Source organism: Cyanistes caeruleus, chromosome 3 (genome assembly GCF_971803275.1).
Source record: "Cyanistes caeruleus chromosome 3, bCyaCae1.hap1.1, whole genome shotgun sequence".
In the NCBI taxonomy this organism is placed as follows: domain Eukaryota; kingdom Metazoa; phylum Chordata; class Aves; order Passeriformes; family Paridae; genus Cyanistes; species Cyanistes caeruleus.
The window spans coordinates 105,197,813-105,216,910 of record NC_141703.1 but is presented as its reverse complement, the minus strand read 5'-3'; the positions used below and the strand labels follow the sequence as shown (position 1 = coordinate 105,216,910).

General features: G+C 38.8%; 1 protein-coding gene across 28 annotated transcripts in view; it reads right to left on the bottom strand.

The window, feature by feature from the left end:
• Positions 1 to 19,098, bottom strand: part of ROBO2 (roundabout guidance receptor 2) — a 1,015,778-nt gene that overhangs the window by 28,815 nt on the left and 967,865 nt on the right. For 17 of the 28 annotated variants that reach the window (XM_086883528.1, XM_086883516.1, XM_086883517.1 and 14 more), the window contains 4 exons: positions 15,191 to 15,472; positions 10,208 to 10,364; positions 4,064 to 4,324; positions 559 to 773 (listed from right to left, as the gene is read on the bottom strand). In XM_086883528.1, coding sequence (XP_086739654.1) covers positions 559 to 773; positions 4,064 to 4,324; positions 10,208 to 10,364; positions 15,191 to 15,472 — 915 coding nt within the window. Of the gene's footprint in view, positions 1 to 558; positions 774 to 4,063; positions 4,325 to 10,207; positions 10,365 to 14,673; positions 14,800 to 15,190; positions 15,473 to 19,098 lie in introns of all 28 variants that reach the window. The other 11 variants (XM_086883509.1, XM_086883511.1, XM_086883512.1 and 8 more) reach the window with 1 other exon arrangement.

Sequence of the window (19,098 nt, the reverse complement as noted above, 5' to 3'; positions counted from 1 at the left end):
GAAGGAGAGTCAGAATTATTAAACAGATTTTCTAAAATGGAATAATTACTGAATTCAACAATACTAACTATGTTCAAAATCCACACTTTCCTATAAAAATGTTGTATTTACTCTAGAAATAAATATTGTGCTGATCTAGCTACACATAGTCTGAAGTCTTTAACTTCCTTGTGTTCAACTGGGAAAGCATTTGCCCAGCAGAATATCTAAAAGTGCTTTAAGATAACATTTTTATGGTGCTCCTGATTTATGAAATATATATTGCTAAGCTGAGGTCTTCCCCCTCCTTTTTATGTAACTGCCTTGCTTCTCTAGTAGAATGAACCTTTCATGAAAGCTAGGATATAACTGAATTTTCTTTCAAGTCTTTAAAGCTTTTTTAAAATTCATGAATTTTCTTATCATTTTGCAGCAAAGCAAAGTATTTAAAAATCCTTCTTTAGTATTAACATTTTAAATGTTACAGAAATCAAGTGGAATAAATTTTCACTTAGAAAGAGTCCAAATGGTGATGCATTTTACTGGTAGTAACAAGCTGGTGTCACTGTATTTGGTTACCTGTCACAGAGCTGTCTAGATTGTCCATACTGGAGCCTGGAGTATGCTCTAGACCTCTTAGTGGCCTACTGATTTCTACAGTTTCTTCTTCAATATCGTCCTCATCATCATCATCATCTGGAACATCTGTTTCCAAATCTGAAATAAGGTTTCCAGATACGTATCCTAGGGGAGGGACTGGAGCCTGAGGAGGTTGTGTATTGCTTTGGATGTGCCTACACAAACAAACAGGAAAAGTTATCAGAATGGGTGAGGCTTTGCAGCCCATAGTCAATAAAACACAAGCCTTTCAACAAGTCCTGAAATAGATTTACAAAATGTGCTTGGTTAGGCCAAACTCAAGAAAAGTCAGTTCAGTTATTCACCACAGCTTCTAATACCAGAGTGCCTGCACACTTTCCAGTCTTAAATAAAAAGAATAAAGATTAAATCCTCTATGATGGGGAAGGTCAGGATTGTCTTCCCACAATGAAGAGCGATAGACACAGAGGCTACAGAAATCAGGTAGGAAATCCATGGAAAAGCACAATTCTGAATCCCAGCCTAGCACATAAGTGTCTCACCCAATATTTCCCCTTGCAAATCACACATTGAACCAAAGTTAAATCTCACTCCTTACGCTTAAACAGATGCAGTGCCTGAAGCAAAAGTCACCCTAAAGAGGAGGAAATGGCCAGCAGGACAGAAGAAATTTTCAAGTCCAATGAACACATCATCAGTGAGGCCTTTTCATTTTGCTTTATTCCAGGAAGTTTAATTGATTTAATTGCAGCAGTATTAGGGCATGCATGTGTGAAATTACTGCATTCAGCAATCACATAAAACAAAAAAAAAAAAAGAAAAAAAGAAGACAAAAAGAGCACCCACAGGATAGCTAAATGGCCAAAGGCAAGCATGGGATTCAGAGTCTGAGAGAAAAGAACACCATCAGCCTTCAGACCAGCATTCCCCACAGCACAACAGGTACACAGCAAGCTGTGCCAGGGGAGCCAGGCATGACTGGCCTTGGCACAAAAGCATGTACCACGCTTGAAATTGCTAACTTAGGCACGTGGGAATCCTTGGGTGGCTCTGCATGAGGTGCCATGACCTGATTTGAATCGGCAGCACTCTGGATGGGATCCAGGATTCTGCTGGTCTCTTGCTTGGACATCAGTAAAACTGAAGAAATTACAATTGTCACCTGTTTGGCTCCTAGCTATAACACATTTTCAGTGGAAACTTTGTGCTGAATTATTGCCTACATGAATGAATTCTCGTTATCCAATGAGCCTTTTTTTTATTTCCGTAATGTAAATCTATCAGATATGAGAATGGCATGGTAAATGTTGTGTAGTACTGGTAACTTTCTCCACCTCAGTGTAGGTTTTAACTTATTGCTTATTCTGAATCTAATTTCCAGAACAAGTGCTTCCTTTCTGACATACAATCCCCTTCTGATTAACAGTTATTGAACACTTTTCTGCCTGGACACCAGGTTTTTAGTGTTCTACACAGTGTTCAAAACACTGGGGCACTGAAGGGCACTACCATCTAACTAACCCTCAATAAACAGTGTGATTAGCTCCTAATCAAGCAAAATGCTTAAGTATATGTTTAATGTTAAGCTTGTGATAGAACAATTGAAGTCAATTTCTCATGTACTCATAGTTAAGCATACACTTAAGTGATTTGCTGGATCAAGGCCATAATGATTATGTACTTTTCCAGTAATCTCTAATAGGCTCTTTCTTAAATTCCTAGCTGGCTGATCTCTGTATTTCTCAGTTGCTTCTCCCACAGTAACCTATCTGACAGGTCTCATTTTGCTGTTTAGTTTTCCCTGCCTCTACAATGGACAGGTTAACTTTGTGAAAAGAAGACTAAAAAATATTCCTTCCCAGTCAAAACAATGGAGAACTTTCTACTAACTTTGACTAGCATGATACATATCCAGCCAAACAAAAACAAACAAACAAACAAAAACAAAAACAAAAACACAAACCCAAAAGATCTATGTCATAAAAATCACTTTCAGCACTCGGCCCAGTACCCAAAAGGTATGAAAAAAAGGTTATGTTCTTGTTAATTTTTATTTTTTTTATTTTGGAGTTTCAGGCTCAATTACTGTGACTTTACACAAGAGTAACATTAAAATCTGTATAATCCTAAGCACACTACAAAACTTCCCAATGAATTTTCATCTCTCCAAAAAGGGAGCAAGACCTTTCCTGCCAGCTGCACGAGGCTTTGGTGCAGTGTCCTGCTCCATTCTCCATGCCTGAAGTGGTTTGGAGGTTTGGAGGGCGTAGGAAGGGGAACAGCTGCACAATGCAGCAGCGCCTGCCTGTGCTGGCAGGGTGTGCATCTGTGTGCTGGCTCAGAAGCCAGTACCTTCAACAGGCCAGGTCTAGCTGCTGCCTGGGATTTGGGTCTGTCCCACAGGCAGGCTGGGCTCGGTGCTTGGCAGCACAGCGCTGCAGCAGGACCGAGGTACCCTGTTGATTGAGTGCAGATTGCAGACAAGCCCCGAGGCTTCCACGGTGTCCAGGGAAAACAGCTGGCTTTGGTTTGGCACCGCCTGCCTACCTGCCTGATGTATTTATGGGAGCTCAAGCTGAATAACTTGGTGCCTTTATTTACCAGGGAAGAAAGGCTGCTCCTCTGCTGGCAGAGTGCCATTCAGTAACTAGCTCTGCTCCGCTCCACCGAGAGTCACGGGCTTTGTCTGGGTGGAAGAGTTGTAAAAGGACAACTGCTGCTCAGGGAGCATCCAGGAAGCAAATGACCTTCACCATATTCCCAGCCTGGTGCAGTTGACAAGTTCTTTTTCAGTCCCTGAAGAGATTGCTTCTGTTTGTTTTGTAGGGGAAATGTTACTGTGGTATTTGCTTGCTCTTCCTTTAAACAGGCATAAAGCACTCTGAAGCACTAGATGCATCCTTTGAATACTACAAACTTGCTTTCTGCTGTTTCTGGGTTTTTCCTATGAATCAGAAATTCTCATGGTAGTTCAAAGTACAGAGATGCAAATACTTCATTCTCATGTGACACAGTGTAAAAGCTGCCACAATGCTATTTCAAGAGACTATCATTATTTTTAATCAGGAATTTAGAATCTTTAAGTTCTTGAAAATTCTAAAAAAATTTCTGTCTTTTGCTAGCCTGAAAAGAGAGTACTCTCAATTTTATAAAAGATGTTAGGAGGTAGGCATTACTGCTTAGCTGAGCATGTGCAAAATTTTGGAGGAATATGGTTTTTACACATTTTAGACAAAATTTAGCATATTACCAAGTATTATGATTTAAAAAACACATAAAGACATGTAAAGCCTTCCAACAATGGGTAGAATTTGGCTCTATCTTCTTCCATTTTATTTCTTTGGAAACGTAATCAAAACTCTGTTGAACAGAGTCATTATTTATGTCAAAAAGGAATGTGTTATTATTATTATTATTATTATTATTATTATTATTATTATTATTTCATTTCCCCTGATCACAGGTGACCCCTTCAAACATTTACCATGTCTGCTTTGCTATATCAAACTGGTAAGCCCTTGTTAACTCATCAAGGTGAGCTTGAAGCATTGGCTGCATCTCCTCTCGTGGGGAAGGCGTGAGGGTTGCAGTCGACTGTTGCCCAAAGGAGATGGCAGGAGATGAAGCTACTCCCCGGACAGGAGGTGTGGGGACACGATCATCATCTTCTTCAAGCTCATCCTCCATGCCCTGATGCAGGTAGGTCTGAACTGGCAAAGGCGGACACCAACCATCACTGTCATATCTAAAATAAAAACCAAATAAACTTAGGGCATATCAAAACTCATCTCTGCCGCACAGTAGAGGGTGTAGAGGGTATGCAGGATTCTTGCTACAGCTGGAAACCTTGCACACAGTGTGTGTTCTAAAATTTCATGAAAATAGGGTCATAATTGCTTAGATTGTCCTTACTGAGTCAGTTTAATTTTTCCCGTAACAGCTAAGCAACTTGAGCAAGATATGCAACAGAAAAATTACTGCCCCATTATCACATCTGTTAATGGTGATTAGATAATGTTACACCACAATCAACAACAAAAATGAACTAACTCACTTCCAGGATCATTAACGTAGGAGAATGAATATTGACCTGGACATGAAAAGAGCAGCATTCTTAAAAGGCAGAGCAAGCTTTATGTAGTAGCATTCATGCACTTATCTCACAGAATCCCAGAAAAAGCTGAGTTGAAAGGGACCCACAAAGATCACCAAGTCCAGCTCCTGGCCCTGCACAGCACCACCCCCCAAGAGTCACACCACGAGCCCAAGAGCATTATCCATTTACTTCCATCCTCCTTTTTATCTGTCTATAAATTTACCATTTGTTTCTGCTTGGAGTTTAAATAAAAAGCTACACTTTCCTCATATATTCTGGTCTTCCCACCCTGCAGATGGGTATCTGCTATGATGTGCAATACATCCATGTCACAGCAGCACTGACCCCAGGCATATGCTGTGTCACAGCACCAGCTGATAAGGTACATTAGCACACATGTTGACAGCTCTGCCAGCACCCCACCTCCTAGCCAATCTGTACTGGGACTTACCTAGACAGTGCTACATTTCTGAACACTTTCAGCACCCCTGCACAAAGAAAAATTAACCACTAGGAGTATTCTTGAATACCAAATTCTTCTCTCTTCAGACATAAAGAGCATCCTATTGGAGTCTGTGGTTTTTGTTGCCTTATACAAAAGGCGTAAGGGGGGGTGCTGTATCTGATCAGGGCCAGAAACAAAAGCTTTATATTTTATTACCACTTCTTATGCAAGTTTTGCCAGCAAGTCAATTCTTTTCAGTCTCTGTACTCATCAGAGGATCTTTCAACTCAGTGTGGTATTAGAGCATCATCCAGGGATGCTGTCCCTTAGAGACTCTGGCATCATTCCAGGTGGATAGGCCTAAGTGACTGTGGTCATTCCCTGTGCATTACCTCCCGAGAGTAATTCCCTAATCTGAACACAACTTCAGTTGTACACAGCTTTGCTGACAATCACACCACTCAAATCTCAAATCTCAACTGTCTACTTTTCCCATCTTCAAAACATCCAGTCAGGCATCAGTCCCTTGAGCATCAGCACACATTTCTTCTTAACTCCTGGTGCATTCCAAAATAACTCAGGATATACAGTTGCTCTTTTTTATTGTTTTTTTTTTTTGCTTTATTTTTTTCTTTCCCAACAAGCAACCAGACAACCACAAGCTCTCACAGCTCCCTCACTGTCAAACCATCACACACTCTATAGGCCATTTCCCAAGCATCATCTAAGTCACTTTATCTTCTTTCCACCTTCAAGAACTGCTGACAAGGTCCTTTTTTCCTGCAAAGCAGGCAGGCAATGCATTTCACTCTACAGTTAATTTCTCAAACCAGCTTAAAAATACTCCTTTAAAGCTTATGATTTGGAAGGAAGGATTTACCAATTTCCCAGAGAAAAATGAATTACTGTCAATTTTCTCAAGTGTGAAGCCAGGTTATAAAAAGGCTGGGAACACTGAGATGGAGAAGTTGCAAAACCTGTATTATGAACAGAACATTCACTTTTAGCAAACCCCAAAGATTTCTTAAATGAAATCTTTCTTAAACTACTTTTTCCTTATTCAGAAGTCTGTAGTCTATTTGAATGCACAGATTCAGGACAGCTAAAGTAACCTGACCAAAAGTCTATGGAAGATATATTTGGTAATTCACACTTATATAAATTTAAATCTCTATATACATAAATATAACCATAAATAGATACACAAACACATATGAGCACAGAAGTGAAGATAAAGGCTGCTTTTTAACATCTGGCCTCTAGGAGAGGTTGAGTGATTGATCATTACCATTTTCATAACACATGGATTTAAGAAAATATTACATGATACACATTTATCCTTAGCAAACAATTAAGATATGATCAGCTGTAAATTGTCTTTCCAAACAATATTTACAGAGGACATTTGCAACCAAGGCTGAAGTTACCATCCTAAATCATGGTGCTAAAAATGTGCAGTGCAACAGTTCTTTCACTTTTGCTCTCTCAACCTCATGCTTTGCTATAATGGCTTCTTCTTTAAAAGGGATGGGGAAAAAGACACTCCCTGGTGACTTTCCAGTGGTGAATAAACGAGCTTTGGATGTGCTCGCCTTCTGACCTTACTCGCTTCAAATCCCCAAATGTTCAGCTTGATGGCAAAGGTTTTTAGTACAGAGGTTTCTTAGTGAAAAGTTTCTGCACAAGTACCCTATCTTTAGCCAAATTTAGTTTGAAATGGAAAGCAGCCTAAGCCTGAAGTTCAGGACATTGAAATTCAAGATTTCAGATACAAGAGCCTTTGTCTTCTTAATGTAAAGTGTCTGAAAAGCCATAAGACCTAACCTTCATTTTAGAGAAAAACAAAATAAAACAAGCTATCCCCCACCAAAAAAAAACCCAAAACCCCCCCAAAAACCCCTAACAGATTACATAGTAACTACATGTCACATAAGTGATCCAGTTATAGAAACATTTGGTACAACCATAGTGATTATTTGCCACATCCATGTTCTTTTTCATCTTCTGAATAGATCCAATGTGATGAAATTGCAACTCTTTCCAAGTACACTATTGAAATCTAAGTGGCTTAACTCCATTAGCAACCTCTGATTGTAATTTCATTATAATTAAGACCCTACTAAGTTATGGTTAACAAACATGAGTCTATATTTTTCTAGTAAGTTTTATTATATTGTCAGCACTTCTATAGTAATCTTTTACTATTAAAAAGCCCAATTCATTATACTAATAGATTTGTTCCTTCAAAATATAAAATAAAGGTGATAGATATAGGCCACATTCTGTAAAAACTGTGTTTCATTACAAATATTGTTGCAACAAACGAAGCTCCCCTCCCTGGAACTCAGCAGAAAAGACTTTAAAGCAAAAGGTACTAAAGCAAAAGTCCTTAACTTTTCCTAAAAACAGACAGTAAGTACAGACAATTCACTATTGACATTCAGCAGCTAATATTCCATTTTGAGGTGTAATGAATAGCAAGAAATAGAAATAACCACATAACAATATGCTGCCTGCCTTTAATGGGTTGGCTCAAGATCATGCATATTATTGGTGAAAAACCAAAGTAAAAGATAATAAGTAAGAAACGAGCATTTCTTTACTGTCAAGTTTACGTAATATCAAGCAAAATCATCTCTGAAAAGGGTGGGAAAGGGAGCATGTCATTTTGGGAACTACTATAGGAAAAGAGAAACTTAATGGTACAGAAAACTAAGTGTATTTTTTCTGTGATTGGTTAAATTAGGTGTCTGCTTTGTTTTATATCACTTGCTATTGTAGATTATCTTTTGCAATTTAGGAATCCACTAGAGCATATAAGGCCACTAGTGTTCATCTCTAGTAAGCAAAACTAGGTATCAAATTTTTGGAGTTTTTTGGTGATAATCATGCCAATGAAACTCACATTTGAATTTAATTGTTATAGGGAGACACACAGAAAAACAAGTTTCTGTTTAGATGCCACCCTCCTTGTTTTATTGCTCTAAATATTCATATTTTGTATCACATTGTGAGAATTTCATTAAAGTGCTTGGTTTTTCTGGAAGTTCATTTTTCAGTTGTAATTCACAATATAATTACATCTGCGTGAAACTAATTCTAAAATAAAAACACTTTGAACTTGTCATAGATAAAGTAAATCAAAAAAAACCAAGAAGAAAAAGAAGAGTTTAAAAAATATGGGTTTTTTTAACCCAGTATGTCCATGTTAAAGGCAACATAAGGAGTGCAGTCTATGATTCTTTCCCTTTTAGCATGTTGAAAACCACAGAAACAAGATCAACTCCTAAATACAAAAGGACCATTAGTACTGAAGCCTCCTGAGGAAGTATGGGCATTGCAGATTCAGTCTTCATCAAAAGTGGTTGCAAATTACTGTAGCTCCAGACTAAGACTCTAAGTCCAGCCTTCAGATTTTTTCTGTGTTTGGCAAAATGCCTGTTACAAGGTCTTGCTACCACCATTATTGAGACATTATAAAAAACAGAGACGAATAATTCAAAACATAATCAGAGGAAAAACTAAGTCTGAATGGTTGTGAACCTGGAGGCTGGTGATTACCTTCTCCTTAAATAACCAATGCTGTCTCGGTGACCAACATCATTCCTTCCAGCTAAATTACAGATGCTTTATGCAACTGAGAAGTCAAGCCCTGTGTCACAAAGGATTTCTCTATAAGGTATTTCCATTTATCTTTAATGCTGTTTCCTTGCTCTGAAGAAAATCCAAGTGGTTTGACTTCTATTGCATAATTGTTTTAGTGAAATGGCTGCACATGTGCTTTAAGGATATAAACCGATAAAGACAAAATTATTATACGGTGAAACAATGTAAAATTTATTTTAGCCTCTTATAACAGAATACAGAAGACAATGATTATATGAAATTTTTGCCTTGAGATTTAAACAGCACTCACAATCAGTAAGGTTATTCATTTTCCATTACTTTGAAATTCTAAGTCTATATACAGCCTGAATGGGCCTTAATTTTAAAAAAGAACTTCACTGACTAACAGTCATTTATTGCTCATTTTAAGAGTTAAAGGAGTTGTTATAAACCAAAACAATATGGGATTTTTCTAACTTTAATTATGAAAGTAGTAATGATCAATTCACACTTACAATTGAGATAACACTTGAAATATTTTTATTCGGTAAAGCTATTATAATGTATTCTTAAAAATGTTTCATCTGTAGGAAATATTGATTAATCCATGTATTGAAACAGACAGAAATTTGTCTCTGACAGAACAATTATTCTCAAAGGCTCCAATAGAGCTACCCACAGTAAACTATGTTTTTATATACTCTGATTTACCTCCAGTTTGATAACCTGGTATATCACACAATTACACTTTATAAAAAGCATTTCATAATTGTTGTCTGCATAAAAAATGTCTCTTTCATCTCACTTAGCACTTCTTGTGTGATTTTGTGTCCTTGAAAACAAGTCTGAGCTATGCAAAATTATGTGGAAGCTTTCAGAAACTTGAAAGTTGTTTGAATAATAATAATAATAAAAAAAAAGCCTATAATTAGCATGCCTTCCTCAGCTGTGAAATTTCTTCTAAAAGCCGACGAGAAGATTATTATCCATTGGTTGATCTTCAAAAATTAATCCAATTTGGTGTTTTGTTGTTTGTTTTGTTTTTTTTTTTTGTTCTGTTGGCTCTAATATTTTTTAAACATCACAGCAGTGAAAAAATACAGAGAGCCAGATTATGTCATCCTTACTCACTCTGAGTCCCATCAGCTGCATGCAATCCCAGAATTCAATTAAGCTACCTGTGAAGTGAGGTACTTCTCAGCATGAGAAAGCACTGAAGCCCTACGTGATGATGAAGCAAGGTCACTTTTGTTTCCATCTTCAGTCACTATCCAGGGGAGCTATTCAAACATTCCTCCTTCACAGCCTTGAATAAGTCTACAGGATAAGGTGTTCTCTCTCTTTTTTTTTTTTTTTTTAGACAAAACAGAATAATATTGTCATTTAGCAAAATAATAAAAAAAAAAATATATAGAAAAGGACTCATTTCTGCAAATCACAGGTTTTTCTTCAAAAGGAAAAGAAAAAAAAAAAAAATTTACCCTGCTTCTTGCTGGTCCACCCCATAGTGCTCCAGCTCCGTGCCTGGAAGTGGCTGCACAGGAGGGGGTGGGAGGGGAACACTGGCCCAGGCTGAACCATTATTTTTCTGGGGCTTGGCAGTATTTTTGTTTTTCTTCTTTTTCCCTCCTTTGCCACCTGCAAATTCAAAAAAGAAAAAGAAAATGTTAGAGCTATAAAGTGGGAAAAAAAGCCAGCTATTTACATTTCTTTGACAGAATTCTGATTCCAGAACACATGCCCCAAAAAAGAAGACGTATTTATATCTCAGCAGAATCAGCATCAAATTGCTAATGCTGTCACAAGGTTGTAAGTAATAATAGAATGGAATGGGAAAATATTCCAAATATTTACTGAAAATCACTTCATTTTAAACCTCTGTACACTTGCACCACAGTAGTGCAGAAACAAAGAAAGACAGGTTTTCCTGTATAAGAGATATATTTCCTGATTTATTCATGTGCACTTTATATCCTCTTGAATTCACTCTTAGATAAAATTATAACACAACATAGCAAATTATTTCAAATGTCAGAATCCAGTGTGATTATAGCAGTTTTGCATAATCACTTTCTGTAGAAAACTACAGAGGTTAAGGACACCATCCCAAAAAGTTGTCATTGGAGTCAGGAACATTCAAGACAAGAATAAATTGTCAAAACAAAAGAAACAGGAGTTTGTTGATAGGAATTGCCTAATTTCTGTTTTTTTAAAAGGGTGGGATGCCATGTGGAACATTTTAGGACTGACTGTTTCACAGGATTCAAATATCTTGAGCCACTATAGAGAAGAGGTTCTATTTCTGACGTACAGCTCTAATGGATGAAGTAGAAATGAAGTGAGAAATGCACTTTGGTTAAACCCTCTGCTCTTCTCTTATTGTCCTTGCATCTACTTCTCCAGATGAGACACTTCCATCAGTGGGAAAGTGATCTTACAGAGAAAGCTCTCATCTCACTTGCTTTGCTTCTTTTATTTTGCCCTGACTTCTTTTTCTTGTCTGAAGTTCATTAAGAGGAAGAATGGAACATTTTGCATCCCTTGACTGCTTGGGGACCCATCTATTTTTTGAGGTTTCGTTGTGGCTTTCAAACTCTTTGTTGGGGGGAGGAATGGTTTGTTTGTCAGATGCCTTTTCAGTGGGGTACCCAGCTGCTCTCACCCATCCCTGGCCTGCTGCAGAAAGCACAGTCTAATCCATCTCACCCACTGACATCTCTTGATGATTTATAAGGATCAGCCAAAAAACCCTCATGTAAAGATGAATCAATGAATAAAGAAAGCCACAACTGACTGGTCAGGGAGGGTGGCATCATGTGCACTGGCAGGCACCATCCTCTTTGTCATGGCTCTAACTTTAGGCACAAAGAAGCACAGAAGGAGATGCAATTCTAGCAATAGAGACAAGCCCCTATCATGGGACTTTCGGTCTGTCAGATGGTGGCTTTCTTCTGTTACCTCCAAACGTCAGCTAGATGAAGGCAGGAACAAATAGAGAGGGAAGAAAAAGCTGATTCTGTAACTCAGAGGTAGCCAAGACTTCTCTTTTCACCTCCTGATGTGCCTGCTAGAGACAGGCAACAAGCCCAGCAATGTCTCTAATCGACCTGGCGGGCAGCACACTGCAAGTGAGACTTTGCTTTCCACTACTCAGTTCCAGACCAGGGCTCTTCCTTCCTGGTTTTGGAGCATTTACAGTAAGTCCAGCCAAGATCCTGTCATTCACTATGTGTGAACTGAGCTGGTATTACTTCTATTAGGATGGAAAACAGGCTCTTCCTTCCATTTGTAGCCTGGCAGAGAGGGCAGCTTTCTTGAAAAGTGAAAGAACATTTTGACCAGTGAAAAGAAACTTCAGTGACAGTGGAGATAGGGGAGCAAATCCATGAACCTTCTGGAGGAAAAATGAAACTCTCAAAGCACAGCTAAGGCAAAAAAAGTGGAGTTAAAAATAGGGTCACTGAACAGTGCAAAGGAAATAGGTTAATTTTAATTGTGGGACATGAGGAAATTTTTTAAGTCAGCAGTAGGAGCCAACAAGAGCTAAAGCAGGAGGGGCTACTTTAGGAGAAAAGCACATGCATGTGTATTCATGTTGCAGGAGGATTTAAACAAGGGATACACAGAGAAGGGAAATGCAAAGAACTTCATCTTACAGATTAGTTGGAGAGGAAGAGTTTGGAAGTGTAGCATCTTGGTAATCTTAGTAGACTGGTAAAATGTAGGTTGGATGTGTGGAGTGCTAGTATGGGAGTCACTTGAATTTTGGGAGTTTCAAGTTTCAAGGAGAGAAATTAGAGATAATGGAGATATTAGAAGGAGTGAAGCAGAGAGAAAAGGGACTTGTTAAATGAGGAAATGAAAGAAGAGAACTCCAAGGTCATTGCTGGTAGGGAGAGCAGCCTACACTGCACAGCTGGGCAGGAGATTTCTGTACCTTGGGCAGGTACTCCACTGTCAGACTGGTGGGACAGACACTGAACACATAAAGCCTGATTTGTGTTTGGAAACTGATGCACCAAAGCCTTGTTTCCCCATGGCAACCATGCTTGATGCTTCAATGTCTCCTCACACTGAAATTCAATTATATTGTTTAAATCTCTAGGTGAATAGGGTGCTGAAGAATTTGCCAATTGGGCTGCTGATCCTAGTACAGACATAATCTGTGCAAACTATAGCTACAAAATTTCCCTGCCTCATAAAGCAGTTGAGGTTTTAGCTATTTTCCATTCCACAGTGGGATAGGAATTCTCATGATATTCATGTAAGAGAGACAGAAACTTAGTCAGAATAATAAGTAGTACTTAAAGTACTAACCAAGGAAGTGAGAGAACAAATCCCTGCTCACCCTGATGGGGACTCCATAATCAAAGCTGGTCTCTGACTCCAGTGATGCTCTAATTATCAGACTATTTGAAGGTTTCCCCCAGTTTCTCATGTATTACAGACATAACTATCCTGTATCAAAGGCATAATTAGTGGGCAAGGGAGAGCAAAATACTGACTCTCTTGTCCAATAATCTGACACTCATCTGAGCACAGGGGCATCCAGTTGTGAGCTGCCTTGGTCACAAGAGTGCCCTGGCCATAGAAAGACCCAAAGTTTCCTAGTGTCATCAGAAGATTCTGACTGAGAAACACTACACAGAATATGCTGCATTTGAAACATTTGATCAAAGTCCAGCCTTCGATCAATGGGCATTTTCTAGTGACACTTTCTATTTTCTGAGAAAATTCTTAGGCAGCCTTAGCTGTCAACATATCTAAAGTGTGATACAGCCCTCTGATACCTGACATATATGTACCTCAGCACATCAATTTTTGCATTTTCTTGCAGCCTGGGGAGCAAGCTGATTTCCTAAGCTACTTGTCAATATATCTCACATGCAAGGAGCAAGAGGCTTTCTTGAAGTATTTCATGAACTCAGCTTCCAGATACCTCTTTGACGATGCCATAAACCTATGGGTCTCAGTCAAATCAGCTAATGCTCCCCCTTGAGAACACAAGACTTGCAAACACATTTGGCTATTTGAATCATGGGCCAATGATTATAGGCTTCTTATCTCAGGATTCAGTTTGAATAGTCATTTAAATTGACATAAAGAAGCCATTTCTAGGTTTGGTCTGTTACTGGTAGGGCAGCTCCATCTTAAAGTGGAAATTCAAAAGGCTGTGGCTATAATCTGAATATCAAAAGTAAGTCCTTTCACTGCTCTCATACTTTAGCTAGGTGAAATTGCAGATTTTCATCTTAATTCCTGCCTTTTCAGTTTTTGTCTTGACAAGAAAAAAAAATAGACAGCTATACATGACATAAGCAACAAGTAAGCAAAATTAAAGAAATCAAGAAAAAAGGTGTGTTCAGATATAATACACAACCACATGTACTATGATCATTTTCATCTGATGAAAATGCATCATGTTTCCAATAGAACATGCAGCACACACATAAAATTTACATCCTGTTTTTATGCAGGCTTGGCACAATTTGTTGAAACCCCAGTCATCTTTCAGGGCCCTACAACTGTTTGCAAGCTGCTTCACTGAGGAACAGCATTTAGAAACAGCCCGTGGGAGTGGGGGACCTGTTAACAACTAACAAAATAATAATCTCCTCATGAAGATCAGTGTGGGGAGACCTATAAACTGAGGATGGATGCAGAAATAAATTAGCTCCATAGATGGTGTCAGGGAAAGGATGTGACAAGGCGAGGCTGGCAGCTGAGCCGACAAGCGCCACTTGGAAGGACTCTCTAGTTATCTCCAAGCAGGTGCTGCCAAAGGCTTTTTTGTTTCAGTAGAGTCCCATGTGGCATTGTTTGCTGATGGGCAGGAGCTCTCATGGTTATCCTCAACTGGTGCCTGGGAGCTCTTCTGCCTCCCTGGCGAGCCGCTCGCTAACACCCCTCCGTCCCTCGCTCCCCTGCGCACGGCGATGGAACCAACCTGAGAGGCTGCCACTCCTTTCGGAGCTGTTGTGGGAGCTGGTGGTGCTGAAATCCTGTGACTGGTTGTGTGGCAATCTATTAGCCAGTCCCTCAGCCACCCGGTAGTCAGGGATGTAAAGCAAGGCTAAGGGTTAAACGGCAGAGGTCACAGTGGCATCGTGGGATTAGTTGACAGCACAAGCACAGGCGACACATGCAGTTAGCAAGTCAGGGGCAGATGGGGCGGCAGGTTTTAACTTGGTAATTTTTAAATGTACACCTTTAAAATGGTGTACACCTACCCTAGCCTAATGGAAGGCAGGTGGCTTGGTGATTAGCACAGGACAAAGAGGATTAAAAGCACAGTGCAATGTATTTTGTGATCAGGTGAGGCTCAGCATGCATGCATAGTGCGCAAGCATTAGTTCAGGTCAACATGAACAGTGTCTCACAGAGCTAAAACGAATTTTCTAATTCATGCACAGATGATACAGTACACAAAGCCAAGGGCTCTGGAAAATAAGAGCTGTAATTACCATTGTTGCCTTTGCCTTGGTCTGGGAGAGAGTAACCAAATCCCATGAGGTCATTTTTTTGCTGAATTGAGCTTTTCCACTGCGGATCTGGTAAATCGACAGCCAGCTCGTGGATGCTGTTGGAATGCAGGATCTGGGTGGTGGCATATGGCGTAGCCTGCGTTATTTGGCTGGAGCTGTTGTAGCTGGTTTTGGTGGTGAAGTCGATGCTGCTGTAAATGGCCCCATCAGAAAGCATGGTAGCAGTTTTATCTCCTTGCCCTGGCACCGGTGGCAGCACATCTGTGGAATGAAACAAATCATTGATGCACAGGAAGCCTGGAAGTACCAAGGTTTAAGCTGAGAAATAAACGTGTCATTTCGCACGTTTGCATTTCGGCGGAGACAGGTCCATGAGCCAACGAAGGGAAGATGATGTACAACCATCGCCAAGCTATCAGCAGCTGTGACAGGCCTACCGCTTGTCCTTCACGTCTCACTGCCTAAAACCATCTTTTCTTTTTTTTTTTTTTTACTCGTACCTTCAACTGTGAAAGTGAAGTTTGGAATATTTCTCGACTGAAGAATGTTTTCAATTGTTCACTCTGTGTCAGAACCAATGAAACTGTCTGGGCTTCACGGAAATGATGAAAGGAGGGAATTTATAAATCACAGAGGGAACCTGACCAACAAGTATGTAGAAAAACTCTCAAAATAATTTTTTAAGGGTATCACCCTGATTTCCTTAAAGCTTTTTGCATCAGCTTATCTAATTTTCCTTTTGACATTACCCAGTACATTTCTTCTTTTCAACAAAAGAAAAACCTGAAAAAAAAAAGTTGTTCCTGATACGTGAAAGAAAATCCAATATTCTGAAGGGATTTAGGTGATCAGTCCCTCAAAATGGTGAAGCGATGTTGATAATGCAGAACAACTTGTTCAAAACCTCTAGTACATTTACCTGAAAATCATTACAGCATATTTAACTAAATATCTGCTGAATTTTCTCCATATTTTGACTCTTATCCCACGCTGCAATTTGTATCTTTAATCAGTTAGATTGGCAGTCTCTCTCCTTACTAAACACTGAAGCGACCTTTGGTGGTGGAATACTAGATCTAGAAACTGAGACTAGTGAAGTGTGAAGAAGCTAATGATGACTGACATGATGTCTCAAGGAGAACGGCAGCTCAGCAGATAACTCTCCTTCCTGCTCTCTCAGAGGTCAATATATCAAATGGTACTATTTTTACAATTTATTTAGACTCTGAAAAGTTGAATCAATTCCAGAATGCACTTCTTCAGAAAAATCACTAATTTATATGCCATTTTCTTTCTACAGCCAGATGGCAGATACAGGTTCCAACTGTTAGATAATACTTGAGATAATGCATGCTCCTATAGTGAGGACATTCAGATGCCATTCTAGGGATCACAGCCATTTTTATGTACCTTAAACCCCAGAAAGAAAAGATGATTCTTGCACCTAGTCAAGGGTTTAAGTTCAGTTCCAAACTCAGATGTGGGTTTTTGTACAACCTCAGGGAATATATTTTTTTCTCTCACTGTCTCAAAGACTTATCCAGCAATGAGATGTAACACCATGGTCTCCTCACACTGCTTTAGTATTTTTTGTTTGCTTTTGTTGGTTTTCATGTGGTTTAGTTTTGTGTTTTTTGTTTTTTTTTTTCCCTGGGATGAACATTTAGATCACAGAACTATTTTCTTTTGCAGTCAGGTGTGCTACGGTGAGCATTTCAACATGGGCCCTAATAACATCTTCAGTCTCAGGGCAGCAACATAATATTAACAATAAATATAGCAATAGCAAATGCTCAGCAGAGACACTGCAGAAAGAGAGATTAAATTTGGGTCTATCAGCATGATCTGGTTTTGCATACAACAGGGAAATGGGCACAATCAAGTATTTAAAAGATCTTAATTGTATTAACTCAAATCTGCAGATAAATTGCAAGTGCAAAAAAATTACAGTTAATGCAAACTACAGCCCATATTTCAAAATCATGTTGTTACTATCTGCACATATGCAATGTACTTTCCAGGGGCAGTACACAAACAAAAATGCATCTATGTGCAAATACAGCATGAGATGTGAGAGACAAGTGCAGCCCTATCTTTCTTGCATTTCATCCACAATACGAACATTTCTCCTTCCCACAATCCGTTCCGTCGAAGTATAATGGCTTGGAGTTTAGTAAATAAATTCTGTTGTTGATGTATAAAGTGAAGCAAATCCAGCTCAACCTGTCTGTGTTGGATTTGAAGACTCAAGGAAGTAAAAACTAGCAAAATGCTCATCTCTGAAGCACTCAGACATACATCTGTCTTTTAGAACATATTTCTGGCAACTGAAGAGGTATCATCTCCATACAGTCAGATTAAAATGGAGAACTATTCATGTGCACACACTTGAAAGGGAAGTTGCATAGCTGCCCACCAGCCAAGCAAAGCACTTTCAGTCATTCTTACTGATAAGCTGAGGTTCTCCAGACATTCTGGGAATTTTCAGTACAAGCACAGATTACTTTTTTGACCTCAGTGAGATGCATATATTTAAGCACTCAAAGAGCTATTAAGTGGAGATTTTACAAAGTGCCATAGTCATGCAGTAGAAGTCAAGTGTGATTTTCCCAGCAAGTTGTCATAGCAAAACCACCACATTGTACATTTCAGACCAAAGATGAAGATGCATTTCCTACTGGAAACTTTCCCCAAAACTCTCCAAAATCCAACTTTTGTTTGTAACTCTTGAGATAAATGAAATAGTGCTGAAATACTTCAGCAGGGAAGCTCTTTCTTGCTGCCTTGGAGAAGCAATACTATTTTGTGGCCTTACATGACTCCAAGCTTGACCTCTGCTTCCCACTCACAGCCTTGCTCTCAAATGCCTATCTAGGACAGTGGATCTCACTCTCAATGGAAATTTTAGGACTGCCTGCCTCAGCTTCTGAGTTTCCAGGGTGGCTGATGCCACCCCATTGCTTTTAAAATTCTTACAGAACTTTTATATTATCACAGACCTTTTAACCAGTGAAAGAGGCCCAAGTTCTATGTTTATAGTTAATATTCCATGTCTACATGTTAAAATACTTCTAATCCATCTTTAATGCAGAATCATCTGATCTCAGCTTCTGAAAAAGATTGGGATAAGTGATCCAAAACCACCCAGCATAAAAGTTTTAGCTCAACTGTAAAGATCATGAGGGGAATTAAGCTGCTGAATTTCAAAATGTAACTTTTCTCTCTCTTTTGCATGAATTTGGACCTATGCCTCATGCATATTGAGGCCAAAAATTTTTGAAAAATGCTTCCAATTCTAGTCGTGTAGAGCCAAATGCTAACAGAAAATGGTAATTTTTCTGTATTATGTGGGCTTAAGAAAAGATGGAAATGTACTGAAGGGTTTTATTTTCAATATATTCATAACAAAGAAGCTGGCAGAAATTCAGTTGCCTTGTAAATATTATCAAAAGTTTTGCTTACTTTTAAATATTTTTGACAAGAACTTTATAACATTTTTATACAGGATATAAATCTAGTGTGTTTTGTTGTAATTTTAAGTCACAGTAGTCAAACCACAGGCAAGAGGCTTTTCATGGGAATGTACAACCAGTATGAGGGATGGTCTTCAGAAGCAGATTCTGGTACAGCCCAAAACTGAATTCTTTTTGCATTTATCAGTTTGATGGTTTTATAGATTTTTCTTGCATTTTAATGCATTTTTGATGTATAGGTTGTCTTCATTTTTGTTTATCTGTTTATGTCTTAAAAACATTTATATACTCATTTATGTGAGGAAGTCTTCTCCTGACCAGCACGCAGAATTACCTGTGTTACCACAGAAACCAAGGAAGTAACAGGGTTATGTGACTATTACTATTTAAAAATCTCAGTCCTACATCTTAAAA